General features: G+C 39.6%; 1 protein-coding gene across 1 annotated transcript in view; it reads right to left on the bottom strand.

Annotated features, from left to right (window-relative positions):
* Nucleotides 1-18,798, bottom strand: part of CDH8 (cadherin 8) — a 289,616-nt gene that overhangs the window by 30,640 nt on the left and 240,178 nt on the right. The window contains exon 9 of the mRNA XM_023760322.1: nt 7,211-7,328. Coding sequence (XP_023616090.1) covers nt 7,211-7,328 — 118 coding nt within the window. The remainder of the gene's footprint in view (nt 1-7,210; nt 7,329-18,798) is intronic.

Genomic DNA, 18,798 nt, shown 5'->3' with positions numbered 1-18,798 from the left:
ATTCTTTTAAAAAATATTATTTTTATCGATTCAAGGAAGAGAGAGATGGAAACATTGATGATAAGATAATCATTGATTAGCTGTCTCCTGCACAGCCCCTACTGGGGATCGAGCCCGAAATTTGGGCCTGTGACTTGACCAGGAATTGAATCATGACCTCCTGGTTATAGGTTGACACTCAACCACTGAGTCACACCCAGCAGGGTTATAAAGGAAATTCTTTTTTTTAAAATATATTTTATTGATTTTTTACAGAGAGGAAGGGAGAGAGATAGAGAGTTAGAAACATTGATGAGAGAGAAACATCAATTAGCTGCCTCTTGCACACCCCCCCACTGGGAATGTGCCCACAACCAAGGTACATGCCCTTGACCAGAATCGAACCTGGAACCTTTCAGTCCACAGACCGACACTCTATCCACTGAGCCAAACCGGTCAGGGCTATAAAGGAAACTCTTAACTTCTGAAGGTACTCTTGAACTATCACTTTAAAAAGAATAAGACAGATATGGAAACTATTCAAAATAACAAGACTTTTACAAAAAGCAAAGAAAATCTAGTTTTCTGGACCAAACTGTACAGTCACAGGCAACTTGGGAAGTGGAAGTAAAGATCTGTTATGTGTTTTTATTAGCTTGCACATCGTCCTTAATTACAGTTTAGACGACAAAATGAAACATAAATGGCTTTTTATCAACGGAACATTGCTGGAAGCATAAACAATAAATTATGAATTACTGAAGCAGAAACTTTTGTGGATCATGGATGCATAATGCTATTCTGCATATTCAGGATCCCAGGTGGACCTCCTGCTTCATGCAAATGGAGTACTACCTCTCAGGATTCAACCTTGAGACCAAGCGCCCTGCTTCATATTCGTAAGTGCTGACACCTTAGATGAAAGAGGCCTCTGGTCAATGTTTGGCGCTGTGTGTGGTGGTGTGAAAAAGCCCACGTGTGAGCAGAGTAGACGGCGCCAGCATATTAGGAACATACATACATAGGTGTTCATTACCACAGGCATGCAAGCACACCGTTTGCACTTGTTGCTTGGGTATGGTTGCCTGGGAAACCCAGCAACAATGAATCTGCTCTGCTGAAGGATGGAGGCTTTTGTAAAGGCCACTTGGGGAAGGAGATGTTCTTTCAGAAAGTCCTCTGTTTGCTCCAAAGCAGCCTGGAGTGATGGGAGAACTCAAGGAGGTCTGACGTGGCCAGAGAGAGGACAAGGGGCTTATTAAGGTGGCCATTTCAGACTCAGTTCAGCCCAGATGGGACCCAGCTGGCTTAAGGTGGACACGAGGGGGACTCTGCCTCAACCCCTGCACACTGAGCACAGGAGAGGCATGCCTGAGGACTCAGCCCGAGAGAGATGGAGGACAGAGAGGGCCGACTCCGCTGGGTCGGGATCAGGGAAACCCACCTGCATTTCCAGGCAGCACATTTTAGTTTTGTGACAAGAGAACTCTGACATAAGCTGACATGACTCAAAAGAGCAAAGAGAGGCCTGTCTAATTTCTCAGCTTATGCAAAAGAATTCCCACAGAGTATGTGTGCTGGAAGGTTGATACGCTAGAAGGGAAAGTAACCTTAACAAGTTGGACGTGGGGGTTAGCCCTGGTGTGAAGAAAGCCGAGTTCCATTTTAGCAAAGGAGAAAAAGAAAAAAAAGACAAAGCCTTCATATTCAAAACCAGACCCAGAAACCCTGCAGCTATTTCCGTGACTGGCAAATATTGTCATTATTTCCCCACCTGCTCCTCCTCCTCTTCTTATTGCTTTTCCTTTTATCTTTCTATTATAAAACCCTTATGAAGGCAACACGTTGCTAAGCAGATTCCTTGCAATGCAATCTAGTGAGGACCAGGGTTTTCACCATCGCCAGTGAGCCCACTTTCAGGATCACTGTATCGCATCCCCACATCAATGGAGTTAAAGCTGCCAAGAGAGCTGGGTGAGGATAATAAGCTAGAGGAGATGGGCCATCGAATGGGCATCTAGGAATGAATGGCTTCATATCATGAGCATCGTGTCGCATTTACTGATGTGGGCTTTCCTATGTGCCAGGCACTGTGCTGAGGGCTGTCTGAGCCCTGGGTTATGCATGTGCACGGCAGCATAGGCATACCCACGCATACCTTTTGGGCAATGGGCATTGTTATCCTGGCATCACAGATGAGGAAACTGAGGCTTAAAATAACTTGCCTGTAGTCAGTGCTCTAACAAGGGATGCTTCTAGAGGATAAAAAGACATAAAACACATACTTCTTGAAGTTGGCCAATCAGTTGAAATGGAAACCCTCCAAAACCAAGCATGAATTATATCCTCAACAGGTGACCACATTATGGACATTGAGGCAATCCAAGTCACATTTATTTCAATGCTCTGATCAACATTTATATTATTCAGACCAATTAACATGATTACCTTTAGAGTGAGATGCTTATCAATAGAATTTTGGTCAAAAAGAAGCTCTCGAGAAGAGAAAAAAATTATTATCATCAGGCACTTTGGTACCCCTGCTGTCTTTTCTTAAGCCTAACCAACTATAATGAAGGCCAAGTACAATACCTACTTCTTTTCTTTCCATAGGCCTCCTTAGCGAGCAGAGCTATACCTTTTTCCTCATTTCTCTATACACCTGATTCAAATACTTCAGTATAAAACATGAAGACTCCACTTTCACTACTGCTTTCTGGCCATTCCAGTTAAGTCTTTTACCTATAATGTGCAGGTTGGATAAGATCAGGTTTCTGCAGTCCTCAAATTTTCAGCAAGATATTCCTGGGAAAATGTAAATGGGCCTGGAACTTCCCCATTTGTTATATTTAATTGTTGACTATCTTCCATTTTCAGGGTTGGAATGGAAACAAATACTGAAATATGGTCAGCACAATTCTTTTTTTAAAAAAATATATATTTTATTGATTTTTCACAGAGAGGAAGGGAGAGAGATAGAGAGTTAGAAACATCGATGAGAGAGAAACATTGATCAACAGCCTCCTGCACATCTCCTACTGGGGATATGCCCACAACCAAGGTACATGCCCCTGACTGGAATCGAACCTGGGACTTTTCAGTCCACAGGCCGACGCTCTATCCACTGAGCCAAACCGGTTTCAGCAGCACAATTCCTTTTGTTGATAAATACACCCAACTGGAAAATGGAGAAACTGATGTCGGGGTCATATAACTGGCAATTCAAGGCGATGTGATGGTTTGGTATGTACATGTAATATAAATGACTCATCACATTTTGATCTTTGCTTTCACCTTTATTCCTATTAAAGGCTGCTTTCCTGTTCTGGCAGATATATGATTCTCCTATATTCAGAAAGAGAATTCTATGTGAAATCACTCAACTGTGTAGGAGATAAGAGACAGCTAATTTCTATCTCATTTCGTCTTTGATTCTGAATTAGTCGGCTGAAAATTGCAGTAGGACCAATCTAGATGAGAGAAGGAGATCATAGTGACTTCAAGTTGAAAGACACAGCTGTGAGTTTCTTAGAAAACTCCAAGTACTGCACCCATTTCCTTTAAAGATCTCATTTAAAAGGGGGGCCAACCACCCATCAGTTATGAATTTGAATACTTTGACTATCTCCAAATCGTAACCTTCATCAAGTGGGAAGGGTCTTGCAAATTATGATGTGCTCAATAGAGAAACATCAGCTATTGATCATTTTAAAGTCCATCGTAAAAAGAAAATAATTCTCACCATATTATGCCATTTGATTCCTGCCATGTTTTAAACAGAAAGTAGAACATAGTTTTAATATAAATAATGTCTAGTATTTGGACTTTTGGTTGATTGTGTGTGTGTGTGTGTGTGTGTTCTCCCATCATTAATAACAAGGAAGGAGTAACAGGTTCACAAGCTATCTATCTACTTATCTATATATCTCCAACATTTTAAATCTGAGTTTCTTTCTATTTGTTTCTACATGTTAAGAAGAGACGAATTGCTTTTTCTATTTCACAGTAACTATTCAGATACCAAAAAGTAGTGGTCTATGGAGCAAAACACATGACTTTCTAGTATAGGAGAAGGGCGATATTCCAAAGATCTGTGAGTTCATAGCTTATGTTATGGAGATGCTGAATATTTGGATCCTAAATCCATAATCACAGTGAACATATGTCCTGGTTTCCACAAGGTAGTCCTGGTTTATGGTTTTTACGGGCATAAATATAAATACAAATAGCAACCCCTTTCACTTAAAACAATGTCCCAGTTGAAATAATAACTTCTATGGCCATTCTTTGCAAAATAAATAAACACATAATTTAAAAGACACAATCATGGCACAAAGAGTGTGCTTTCTGTCCTGAGTAACTTTGCAGTACCTGACATCTTTTTCCCCCCCAATTATTTCACACACACACACACACACACACACACACACACACACACCTGTAGCTTCCATTTTCTAGTTCCAAAATAAAACAGATAATCCATATGCCTTTAACTATTCTATTACAGGGTTTATTGAAATGTATGAGGGAGCTAAAATATGAGTTTCTAAGTGTAAAATCTTTTACTTCGACTAGTTCCAAAAGTTAGAGAAAACATGACATTCATTCACGGTAGGGCTGAAATGTCCTCTTTCAAAGGTTTAGGGAATAATGAATATAGTACAAAACTATGCTTTCACTGACACCCAATAACAACCTCTCATCCATTCAAATATCTAGCACCTTCCATGGGCCCTACCTATAATGGGCATATCTTGAAACTACAGGAAGCACAGAAAATTCCAGAAACTCAGAACCTTTGAGATGAAAAAAAACATACCAAAACAAACCAACAACAAAAATCTTCACAGGGAATTTTTAAATGTAGGACATTTTCTATGCAAAATTAATGGCTGGTACCTATTAGCTCACAATCAAAGTAAGTCTGGAGCTCTAGTTGGTTGCTCAGTGGTTAGAGAGTCAACCATGGGACTGAAGGGTCCCAGGTTGGATTTTGGTCAAGGCCACGTACCTCAGCTGCAGGCTCAATTCCCAGCTTGGTCAGGATGAGTGCAGGAAGCAATGAATCCATGTGTCTCTCACACATTGATGTTTCCCTCTCTCTGTCTCTCTCTCTCCCTCCCACCCTCTCTAAAAATCAATGGAACAGACTGCTGAAGCTCAGAGGGAAGGCGGGGGTGGGTGGGAAGAGATCAACCAATGAACTTGTATGCATATATGCATCACCCATGGACACAAACAATAGGGTGGTGAAGGCCTGGTATGGGGTGTGGGATGGGGTAGAAGGGGTCAGTGGGGGAAAAAGGGGGACATATGTAATACTTTCAACAATAAAGATTAAAAAATAAAAATAAATCAATGAAAAAAACATCCTCCATTGGATGTTTAACAAACATTGAAGGATTAACCAAAAAACAAACAAAACAAAACAAAGTAAGCATGGGTACTTGGGCATGGGCTTCCAGCTCAGTTTGAAATTTCTGAGGGGATTTCATGTTAGCCATATTTATGTGACTTCCAGGAAAAAGAAATCTTGGCAGTATTAACTAAAAAACGAAGGCAATGTACTTGGATTAGAGTTCTTAATTAGGGAAGTCTAACAAATGAGTACTCTCTGACAGAGGAGAAAGCAGGATTTTGTCTCTGTAGAGTTAAGAATAGTGGAAGCCAAATAAATGAGTAATATCTCTATAATGACTTTCTCATTTCCTTTTCTGCGATGCATCTACATTTATCAAAGCATACCCAACGAACTACGTAGCGTTATGTTAAAAAGTTAAGGCCATAACAAATTTAACAAGAGCCTAAAATGTTATTTTCTTTCATAAAGGAAGTGGTATCAACATTCACTACTTCCTGGAAACAGGACATAGCAAATAATCCAAACGATTGCCATGAACCAAATTTTTCTCTTCTGATTGAGCACAGCTTTTATATAGACCATTCATAAATCTAAACAATTGTCTGTCGTTAAGCCAGAAGACAGCCTGAGACAATACATTTATGTTGTTAATCATTCCATAACAGCTGAAATTTAGACTTAAACACATCCGGGCCAAAATAAGCAGTTAAAAATCCTTGTTAAATAAACAGCGGATAGGGAAACAAAAATGTACATATAAATGTAAAATAGATTTTTTTCCCCAGTTCCCACCAGGCACCATACACAGTTATGACAATATTATTGATTATATTCCCTATGCTGTACTTCCCCACGCATATTTGGTAACTGCCAGTTGTACTTCTCAATCCCTTCACCTTTTCCACCCCGTTCTCCAAACCTCCTCCCCATCAGAGAGACTTTTTATAATGATCTATGACCTTTATATGTAATAGGCAATCGTTAAGGGAAATACTTAATCCAAACTTGGTTCTCAGCAACAAATGACATACGGAGTGTTCCCCCAAAATGTATACACATTTTAACAGCTGAGAGCTCAATTTTGAAAATGAAATGCATTTTAATAAACACTGTCTTTTTAATTATTCAAAGTGTGTGTATACATTTTTGGGGGACACCCTATCCATTAAATGTCCTCTGTCAGTGAGAGACTTATAAATAAATCAGGTCTTATTAGCTTCAAAATAACAATGATAAGGAGTGTCGTTCAAGCAGGATTTTCTGCTCTAATTGCTATTGTCAATGTTGGTATACAGGTTTAAAACAAATGCCTCTAATGTGTACCCACAAACCAGGCACAATTAGAACAGGCTTTCCCTAAAGCCTTGGTAAGAAACAATGATATGTTTCTTTCTGATGTGAGTATATATAGTTGTTAATTAAATCTTAACAACTGAAAAGTATAAGCCAGATCCTCCCCTAACAGTCATGTCAGTATCTCAAAATTCCTGCAACTTTCATAAGGGTTAAACCTTACAGTCCATTTTCAAAAAGAAAGCGATTGAGGTATATCCTGGGATGAAATTAACAGGCACATTAACAATTTGCTTATCTACTGTTTCAATATTGGAAAGAGGAAGTGATGTAATTACCATGCCATTAGGCTAATAAGCTGGATTCCGACTGCTCATGAATGAACAAAAATTATTGTATTGACATGTTCAGTCCTATTATGAACTCACATCTTATTTTCCAAGGTATATTGCGCCCCCTTTTTTTTAATTCTTTTTTTAAAAAATATTATAATAAGTATTACCAAGGGTATTACATATGTGTCCTTCCTCCCCGCCCCCCGCCCTGCGCCCCCTTTTTCAATGCTAATATATTTACCTTCATTTTTCTTGATGGTAAAATTCGGATTGTTGACCATTTCTGGAAGAAGACTGTATAAGAAATAATGTCCGTTTTTGGGATCATCTTTGTCCATGGCACTCACCGTTTGAATGACCTGTAACAGAAAAGTTGACGTCAGCATTTCTGATGACATCGATGGTTTGAACCGCCTTTCAATTTTCTAAATGGTCATGGATGGCTTGTGCCAGGAATAAGGAGAAACACTCATCACTTTAAAACCTCAGCTGTGATGAGTTGATGAAAATTGAGGTCATTACCTTGGTGTCCATTGGGTGTCTGGGGCTTGAAATAGCATATGTAAGGGTATTTGCAAATTTCCACTGGGCAATTATATGTTTCTTTCCAATTTGAGTATATACAGGTATCTAGAACGAGATTTGGAATTGTCACAGTGATTGTAGTGTGGCCTTTGAGACGACGGCCTAGGACAGTGATGGCGAACCCATGACACGCGTGTCAGAGGTGACACGCGAACTCATTTTTTGGGTTGATTTTTTTTGTTAAATGGCATTTAAATATATAAAATAAATATCAAAAATATAAGTCTTTGTTTTACTATGGTTGCAAATATAAAAACAATTTCTATATGTGACACGGCACCAGAGTTAAGTTAGGGTTTTTCAAAATGCTGACACGCCGAGCTCAGAAGGTTCGCCATCACTGGCCTAGGAGGTAAAGGACTTGAATCTTGAATCCTCACAACCCTTCTTTAATATTCCTCATCAGGTTGCATGTGTTTGCCAACTAGAATGTTCCTTGGCGCAAATGTCATTGTAACAAAGCTTTCTGAAGACTTGCATCTGTTCCCACCCAACAGTGAATACTGTTTTTAAAGCGAGTGGATAAGACATGCAAACAATGCTTTGGAGTGTATCCTGAGATGAATAAATTACAGGGATTAGAAGAATTACCACCGCACAGAGAAATGTTTGCTCAGATACGCGTACTCGGGTCCCGGTTGAATGTGCTTATTGCATTTGCAAAGCTGCATTAACTTAGGGGGAAGTTATTTCTTGGGATGTCAGAGAATTAGCTTAATAATTCTCATTTATGGTTCTGTGATATTAATCACTTCAATCGGAAACCCTGGGCAAACGCTACCGTAGAAAACACATTATAGCTTATACTTCATGAGTAACTACAACACCGTTTCTACAAGAGATGGTTGTGAAGCATGACTGTCAAGGTGATATCAGATTCGCCATAAAAAATTTAACAGGGAAATGCTCTCACGTGTATGAAGTTTAGAGACGGCAATGATGATGCCTAATATGTTATGTCTGTTAGAACAATTATACCCCATTCAACTCTGCCAATTTCACTAAAGAGGGAAAAAATGGATGGCTTCTTTTTAAGAAAGCGACATCATTGCCTTGGAACTTCTCACCTAGACGATGTGAGAAGCACACTTTCAGAACACTTTTAGCAGCTGTGGTGATTTGCATTGTATCTGGTACGTGCAATGTGAGAAGCAATGCAGTAAGGTTATTCGAGGCCTGAATGAAATAACCTCTCTATTCTATTTCTCCATTATTAAAATGGAACATATCTGGCTTGGTAGATGTTTTACTTCTGTTAAGGACCTTATGAAATGTCTTCTAATTGTACTTAGCTCGAGTCACAATATCACCAAAAGTAGCCCAAGATATAACTCGTGGTTAAGAAAGAAACTTAGTCATGAAGGTGATGGACTCTGAAATAAAGCCGCCTTGATAGAAGTCATAATTTCACCCTTCACTAGTTGCCTGACACTCAACTCTGAAACTCAGTTTTGCTGCATCCCTAAATTAAAAATCTGCCAGGGTTGCTTTGATTACGGATGTAAATTCATGTCAGATGCTCAATGAAAATTAGTCACCATCATTATTATTGTTTTTGACTTTAGGGTCACTATTGTTTTTTTTAAGGCATGGCACCTTGATAAGTGTTATCTAAGGAGGTCCCCGACCTCATCGGATTAGATGGAAATGCCCTATGTCTGCTATATATAATCGCCTAGCACATTTGCCTTGACATTTAAGTATGGAGACGTGCCCTGGGATTCCCCTTTTAGCAAAATGAAAGAATAAAAGGTACCAAGGGAGAAGCTGTGAAACACAGATAACCCTTGTGTGGACAGCCTACATATACAAATATTTATCAGGGGAATGTGATAAGAGCCTTCTTTTAGGCAACAGAGCGGGAAGGAGTTATTGGTGAGCAGGTGTGGCATCCCTTTACCCAATTTTGCTTCAAAAGGACTTCTATTCTTGGATGCACCTTCTGAAGAAGTAACTCCTGAAGCATGTAAGCCCATGTGAAGAATAAAGGCAAATAGTCCTGGCTGGTGTGGCTCAGTTGGTTGGGTGTCATCCCAGGCACTAAAAGGTTGCTGGTTTGAGTCCCAGTCAGGACACATGCCTGGGTTGAGGCTCAATCCCTGGTAGGGGGCATGTAGGGGGCATGCAGGAGGCAGACAATCAATGTCCCCCTCTCATCAATGTTTCTCTCTCTCCTCCCCTTCTTCTCTCTCTAAAAATCAATAAAAATCTTTTAGAAAAAGAATAAAGGCAAATAGAAGATTTCTTGAAAATCTGTGGTGGAAATCATTCATAACTAAATGCATTCTAATAGTATAGTTAGTAGGTAGAGCTGCTATAGACAATACCTTTCTTAATGTTTCTAAGTAATCTATATGAAAAAGACACATACATGCTGGCTAGTGGCAGCCACACAAGTTATTTAATTAAGCCACCACTACCCAAACAATAAAAAAACATAATAATTTAGCTTACCTCAAATAAAGGAGCATAGCTGCCTGTTATACCACATCTCAGAAGTTTGGTGCAAACATTACGCCTGCAATGAACATGCTCTTCCCACCATTTATTTAAGCCAATAACTCTGTTAGACGTGCACCCTTTTTAATCCTACTCAACCACAAAGTCTCAGGGTGGGGTCTAGAAGTCTACATCTTAGTCTTCTAGGATGGTGATTCTGCTGCATGCATTGGTCTGAGAACTGTTTTGAGCCCAGGGAGGGGGGTGGTGTCCAGAGAGCCCACATTATTATTCATTAGGAGCCTTTGCATTGTCAACCTCACCCCACGCTCAGTGCACAATGTGCTGCGGAAAAAGGGATGAAACGGTAAATCTGTAAATCAACTTCCGAATACCCTGTGAACTGGAAATGGCTAAGACTTTGGTTGGAACCGTTTTTGACACCTCGTTTTCTTTTCATGCAGATGGCCACTGTCTGGTCATTTTATCTCAGAGTAGACGCCTGGTAGATCACTTGAAGGACTTTCTGCCATTAAAATGCATTAGGTGCCCATCTTAAAAAGGCCGGCATTTTCATTGATGTAAGAACATCTGAATACACTTAGCTTTAATCAATAGAAGAAAAAGAACACGTTTATGCAAGGAAGTGCCTCTCCACACAAGACTTTTTACAGGCACACAGAAGAGATGGCAAAGGAAGGCCGCACACATGTCCCACAGAGAGCTCCTGTGACATCAATTAATTTTTAAATAATTGGACAGGTATTCCATGAAAATGACAAAAACAATTCTGGAGAGTACACAGTTTTTTTTTCTAGAGTACGTGTCAAGCATGCAGTTAAAATATTTTCCCTTCTACCAATAAAGTTAGAATATAATTGAAAAATCTAATGTTTAGTAATTTATTGTGGAATAATTTAAAAGGAAGCTGAGAGCTAATATGCCTCTCTATCAGAAAACCTAAGTATACGTGGATGTTGGGATGAGGAAGTAAATTCTAGGGCCCTGCTTGGGTTTCTATGGCAGCAGACGGCTGTTTGTTTCTCTGAGACTACTGATTTGAAATAACCTGAGGCATGACACAGAAAACAATGAGCATTATGGGGCCATATCATAATTCAGACTGTTTTAAAAAAAAAAACTATTCATTGTTTATCAATAACACTATGCCTAAGTTAGATACTTACTAGCAGAATTTATTAAACTTTATTTTAGACTATTTTATATTTACTCAAAAATATTTAATAGTGGCCAGAGTGGTTCAGTGGTTGACCGTTGACAATTCCTGGTCAGGGCACATGCCAGGGTTTTGGGCTCCATCCCCAGTGAGGGGCGTGCAGGAGGCAGCCAATCAATGATTCCCTCTCATCATTGATGTTTCTATCTATCTCTCCTTCTCCCTTCCTCTCTGAAATCAATAAAAATATATTAAAAAAATACTTAATAGCTGTAGGCCATTACTTGTCAGTAACTTTTTAAAAAAATATGTTTTATTGATTTTTTACCGAGAGGAAGGGAGAGGGATAGAGAGTTAGAAACATTGATGAGAGAGAAACATCGATCAGCTGCTTTCTGCACACCTCCTACTGGGGATGTGCCCACAACCAAGGTACATGCCCTTGACCAGAATCAAACCTGGGACCCTTCAGTCCACAGGCCGATGCTCTATCCACTGAGCCAAACCGGTCAGGGCTGTCAGTAACTTTTTAAAAGGCAAGTAGTCAGCAAACAAATACATTTCTGATTATCTGATCTGTTAACAACCAAAAAAACTATCATGGGATCTATTAGAATATCTCCTGTTAATTCCTGTCTATATTATTCATTGATTTGTTTTGTTCTGAGGTGATGAGTTCCTATTTTGTTTTGTTTGTTTCTCCCTCTCTGCCATTGCAAAAGTGTCTGGCTATTTTTTATTTTTTATTTTTTTTTAGGGGAAATAGATGAGAGAGGGAAAGACAGAGAGAAACATTGATGTGAGAAACACATGGATTGTTTGTCTCCTGCATGCGCATGCGCCCAGACCAGGGCCCTGGCGGGGAAGAACCTATAGCTAAGGTACCTGCCTGGAACTGAACCCTGGACCCTTTGCTCCACAGGCTGATACTCTGTCCACTGATCTAAATCGGCTAGGGCAACAGTCATTTTCTTAGGTTAAACTTGACTTTCTCTTTCTTAGAAGATTTTTCTGTAATGAATTGGAAGGGGGTGAAGGAGAGAAGAGGAAGTCAAAGGTGGTGCAGAAAAGATAGTAGTGATTTTGGTTTTCTACTGCTTCTTCTGCCGATCATTGCCTATTTATTTCTGATTGTCAATATGAGCTTTCCTGAAATGCTAACTTCTATTTCTTTTTCTTTTTATTGATTTCATAGAGGAAGGGAGAAGGAAAGATAGAAACATCAATGATGAGAGAGAATCAATGATAGGCTGCCTCCTGCCCACCCCCTACTGGGGATCGAGTCCCCAACCCAAGCATGTGCCCTGACAGGGAATTGAACCATGATCTCCTGGTTCATAGGTCAATGCTCAACCACTGAGCCATGCATTCAATTATGCATACAAGATAAACCAGTTATAACACTGATAAATTTTAAAAAAAGAAGAAAATAATAGGAACATGAGAAATTATACTAAAATTCACACCATAACCCAGTTATTCTCAATTATTTCAATACTGAATAATATAGCTCATATTAGCACCATTCATATCCATTAGCACCATTAATGGATAGGTCCTGGGTATTTGTTAAAAATAATTTGCATAGTAGTCCAGTCTCTACCAAGACTTTAATTTTTCTACCCAAAGTGTTTCCCCATGTTCCATTTTTTCCGCATGAACAAATTCCTTGCCTTTACAAAGTATTAGATGGCCATTCAGAGCATGTACCTGGGGGTCCGGCCTAGAGACAGCACAGCAGGGGAATGAATGGAGATGAGGCTGTACGTGAGTCTTTTAAACATGAAGTCCCCAGTCCTTTGGGGGACACCCGGGCCTTTCTTTCATAAATTAACTGTAGCCCTTCCAACGTTCTCTGTAATTTCAGTCTCTTTTCACTCCCCTTCCCTTTACTAAACTAAGTTGGGGTAAAATGATACAGAGAAAGGGCTCCTGGAAAATGTGTTTATACAAAATTTGGATTTCCCAGTTCCTCCTGCCTCATATTTTATTTTGCTCGACCCTGAATATTTTATGTGTATTGTGTACACTTCTGAAATGATCTTTTTTTTCCTAAATCACTCTACCACTCGCTTTGCTTTGAAAACCTCATTAGTAGGATAAAACCCACAGTTATTAACACAGCTTTGAAATCTCAACTGCCTTTTCACACTTTTCTCCTCTCTATCTTCTACTCTGTTATCTCCCAGCAATATTTCCTGATGCCTCCTGGACATTAGAAACATCGCTTCCTTCACTGATACTGTATCCTGTTGTTTACTTTCCTGGAGCAAGATTTTCCCAACTGAGTGCCATTTACCACTAGTTCTATAGTTTTCTCTGAAGGAAATTTGCAAGATTTTATAATCAAATCTGTTTGCTAGACGCCAAATAGCATATACTAGTAGTCCTTTGGCGACTCATGTATTTATAAATGCAAGGGAACCTTACAGTTAAACAAAACCAACAAATAGTCATTAACTTTAACACAGTGGTTCCCAAACTTATTAGGTCAAACACACACACACACACACACACACACACACACACACACACCACACCATATATTGACATTCTATACCAGCCGTGGGCAAACTACGGCCCGCGGGCCGGATCTGGCCCGTTTGAAATGAATAAAACTAAAAAAAAAAAAAGACCGTACCCTTTTATGTAATGATGTTTACTTTGAATTTATATTAGTTCACACAAACACTCATCCATGCTTTTGTTCCGGCCCTCCGGTCCAGTTTAAGAACCCATTGTGGCCCTCGAGTCAAAAAGTTTGCCCACCCCTGTTCTATACCCAACAAGTGTTTCTCAGGCACTCAACTTAGGAAATACTATCATCGCTCTGCCCGTGAGGCTCATTGGTTGTGCATCGACCTATGAACCAAGAGGTCACGTTTTGATTCCAGGTCAAGGCATATGCCCAGGTTGCGGGCTTCATCCCCAGTAGAGGGTGTGCAGGATGCAGTCGAACAATGATTCTCATCCATCATTGTTATTTTTGTCTCTCTCTCCCTCTCTCAAATCAATACAAATATATTTATTAAAAAAAAAGAAACACTATCATCTGAAACTCCATCTGAGTCATAAAAGCCTGGAAGACCTTGTAAAGACCTTGGGAAGGTGCTGTGTCTAGATAGCTTGTTGGTTATCAAACTTTCTTTTTGCTTCTCTGTCATTCGAATAACATGTCAGCTCCGCTTGGTACCAGATCTTACCCAATTTATGTCACTAGTAGCAAGCCTAAAAGCTTCCTCAATCTAGTGTCAATTCTACTTTCTTCCAAAAGGCATGCTCATCAGCATGGCTTCCATGTCCAAGTGGAAACAAAAGAAGCATACCCATGTGGCCAGCTCGCTCCCAGCCTAAATTCTCATCAGTAATTTGTAGGTTGACAATAAAACGAGGGGGAATACATCAATCTGTAACAGCCCCCACATTTAAAATAATCCTCTGCACCATTTTCTGTGGTCACCAATCTCATTTCGGTGAGGGGCCGGAGTAGAACATGTGGCATCTAGACTCACACAAGATGTTCAGCTACCGCAGACAGAAGCTGCAAGTGTGACCTCAAAAAAGATGTAGACGGTGTGTGTTCCTACAAGTTAATTCTAGTGGATTTAAAAACAATAATTCTATTAACTCACCAATTCATATGTGGAGGAATTAAGTATTCCCTCACCCTTGACAAATAAAACACTTGTAAATGTTTTACAGGAAACATTCTCTAAGAAAATGTTTGACAGAAGAGGAGTTGTTCCAACATAGGAGACTAGATTGTCCCATTATACTAGTATTAATCCATTTACTAGTAGAGATTATTTAAGGTGTTTCGATCCAAATCAAAGCTCATGAAGATATAACAAGAAAAATAAAAACAACAAATACAATGCTAATAAAGTAAGCAAAGAAAAAATAAGGAAAGACTCATGGACACAGACAACAGTATGGTGACTACCAGAGGGGAGGGGGTTTGGGGCGGTAGGAGAGGATAAAGGGGGGTTAAATGGTGATGGAAGGAGATTTGACTTGGGGTGGTGAACACACAATACAATATACAGATGATGTGTTATAGAACTGTACACATGAAACCTATAAAATTTTTATTAGCCAATGTCATCCCAATAAATTCAATAAAAATAAAGACAAACAGACCAACAAATACTAAAATATAGTTTGCTTGTAGACTATGAGACTAGTTGAAATAAATACTACTAATTAGAACAATTATTCATTGAGCACCTACAACATGAGATACCCTTAACACATGAGAGTTTAAACTAAGAGAGAGTGAGGCCCAAAGACAAGAAACAAGTAAATGGTAGAGCTGTGACTCACACTTAGATGTTTCTAGTGTCAAATTTTCCACGATCTTTTTTAAAGTTATGCTTTTCCTTCTGTCAAAGTTGTGCTCAAAAAGTCATACTTCCACTAATGGCTCTCTTGAAATATGCTTTGTTACAAATGATTTCCTCAAATATTGCTTTATGCATTCCACTAATTTACCATCTCCTTACTCCTGCCAAAATAAAATGAAAATAGTGCTTTATGCATTTGGTCAAGGCCATCAATTTCATCCGTTGTAAAACCAACCCTGTCTCCTCTTGTGTATGCAGACAGGCCCTGAGAGGTGCCTGCTGGCAGGGAAGTTAAAATTACTTCTCCTCTATGTACTGTTTCATGAAGGCGATAAAATGCCGTAATTGCATTTCATTGTTTTGCATTTATTAAAGACCAACAAGAACTGAAAAATAAATAAATGAAGTAGCAAACTCATTCATTGCTAGTGTTTAGCAAGAGATAATGATCTTAACTTTTCTTATTAAGCTTTATTTATTTTCACTTAAGTTTTCATGGACTGCCTTTGAAGAAAGCGTTATCGATCGCAGGAGTTGATTTTTGTTTTCTTTCAAAAAAGCTCACTCTGGGTCAGAATCTCATTCTCATTACTATTTTTCTAACACAGGCAATGGGATTTCAAAATCTGTTCCCTTGGGAAGCAGTGCCAGACTGGAGAACGTGCAGGGACTGGGGCACCTTCAAGAACAGACTTTGAAACCCATCTCTGCCACTTTCCATGGCCTTAGGGGAGAGCCTTTCTCTTGGCTAGTCTCAGCTCCCACATCTGGGACATGTGATGGCCACACCAACCTCTCAGGGATAATGAGTACATGCTAGATACCGGTATATATTATTTTATTCATGCAACTCTTGTAATCCCTTCTCTCCATCTCTACTGCCACCACCTAGACCAGACTACTGTCCATCTTTGGCACATACAGCCTTCCTTTTTTATTGATTTCAGAGAGGGAGAGAGAGGGGGGAGAGATAGAAACATCAATGATGAGAGAGAATCACTGATTGGCTGCCTCCCGGACACCGACACTGGGATCAAGCCCAAAACCCAGGCACGTGCCCTGACCGGGAATCGAACCATAACCTCCTGGTTTTTAGGTTGATACTCAACCAACCACTGAGCCATGCCAGCCAGGCAAGTACAGCCTTCTTAATGTTCCTTCTGCTTAATTATGCATCTATGTGTGTGTGTGTGTATACATTTAATTCAAATGTAAAACTTTTTGTCCAATCTCATTCTTGCTTATTCCATTCTTATTATACTTGCTTATTACACTTATGCTCAGCCACAGACGTCTTCAATTCTTCAGACAAACCCAGGTCTTTCTCCCTTTGGGGTCCTGGCACAAGCTTCTCCTGTGGGCTAGAAGGTCTGGCTCCACTCCCAGCATGCCTTGCCCTTTCTCATTGCTCAGTTTCAGCTTCCACGATACCATTCACAAGGTAACTTTCTTGGACAACACTGTATAAAATAGATCTTTGCTTTTTCATTGTTTCCTCCAGACTAGTTGCATTACTGCTTCTTTAGCCCACTTTTAAAAATGTAAACATATCATTTATTCATTTTACTTTTTGTATAATCTCCCTTCCTTCTTAAGTTCCACGTCCAGCCAGAGCGACTCAGTGGTTGAGCATCGACCTGTGAACCAGGAGGTCATGGTTCAATTCCCGGTCAGGGCACATGCCCAGGTTGCAGGCTCCATCCCCTGTGGGGAGTGTGCAGAAGGCAGCCAATCAATGCTTCTCTCCCATCAGTGATGTTTCTCTCTCTTCCTCTCCCTTCCTCTCTGAAATCAATTTTAAAAAAAAGTTCCACAAGAGAGAACACTTTTTTGGTCATTTTCATGTTATTTTCCCAGGTTCATATGAGAATATTTAGCATCTTGAGGCTGCACAATAAATACAGTTTAATAAACAGATGAATGATTTTTCATGTGAAGAGGGTTAGCTTGTGCACTGCGTGTCTGTGAGTAGAATGAGTGTTTCCATGGTAATATCTGAGAAAATAATTATTGAAATATTTGTCACTGCCAAATGAAGTGAATTACAACCACGATTTTAAAATTCTGTGAATATCCATTACATGCCAAGCATTGGCTAGATACCTATCTAGTAATAAAGGTTATTCTCTTTTTTTGGGAGGGGGGGTACCTGTGATATTCCTATGAAAAACTAACTTTAAATACTGCAGTATTGATCAGAGATAGAAGAGATTAAAAGAGGTAAATCAGAATATTTTTTTAACCCAGACATAATTAACTTGATTCCAAACAGTACATCTCAACTTCTATAGCAGGTGATGAAGCTTAAATTAGCCTCCGCTAGATTTATTTATGGTAAGAGGGAAGCTCCTTCCTGGAGAAAAAAGAACTGAAGCAGTCTGTCGCCTAACGGGTTCTCCAACAACAAATATTCTCTGAGATTCAACGCGAGACCTCGATTCACTCCTAGAAATACAACATTTTTGTTCAGTCCCTGTGTCAGTGCACCATCTGGGACAAATTACCCCAATTCTGTCTGTATGAGATACAAGAGGCTGGTATCGCCAATACAATCCTAGAAAGCTCGTATGAGAAGACCAAGATGGAGAAGAGAATGATGGAAGGCCCTCTGGCGAACACTGGCCACTGAGGTTCTGTTTCTCTCACATGGGGTTCCGAGTGTGGTGTTCTCGGGCAGAAAGAGGGGAGATGATGGTTTCTCCACATCTGTTACCTGCTCCTCCACCTGTCCAGCCACATTACCATTCTCCCCAGACAGAATCGGGGCTATTCCCTGCTGACTCCTCTGGAATACTTGATAGATGTTTCCTGTCTCTGGTGGAGGTCTTGTCATTAAGATAGCTCCATTTCCTTTCTCTCTTCAGACTCCTTTCTGACTTGAGGATTTGAGGTATTGTCATGCAATTCTATCATTTCTAATATTATTATGTGTTTGCCATAGAGAAAACTCCATGAGGGAAAAAGACGGATGTGTAGGGCATTAGTCTAGTGGCATTAGTTTGCCACTAGATCCCCAGTACCAACTCAAGTCCTGGCATATAGTTAGTGCTCAATTCATATTGACTGGCTGTCCAAAACCTACCATCCTATTAGACAAAAAAATATCAGGCATATATTTTGCTTTCTAATTTTGAAATTAGAGATTTCAAGTAAGTGGAGAGCATATTTTTAGACTTCCTGATAACTGAGCGCCAAGTAATGTGTAGACGACTCTATCATACCATCATTAAATTAGAGATTAAATATATACACCATCTTCTATCTTTTTACTTAAGGTAAATTATC

This window comes from Myotis lucifugus, unplaced genomic scaffold (assembly GCF_000147115.1).
Source record: "Myotis lucifugus unplaced genomic scaffold, Myoluc2.0 scaffold_179, whole genome shotgun sequence".
Taxonomy (NCBI): Eukaryota; Metazoa; Chordata; class Mammalia; order Chiroptera; family Vespertilionidae; genus Myotis; species Myotis lucifugus.
Note: the sequence above shows the minus strand (reverse complement) of the source record. Positions and strands in the feature narration are given on the sequence as shown.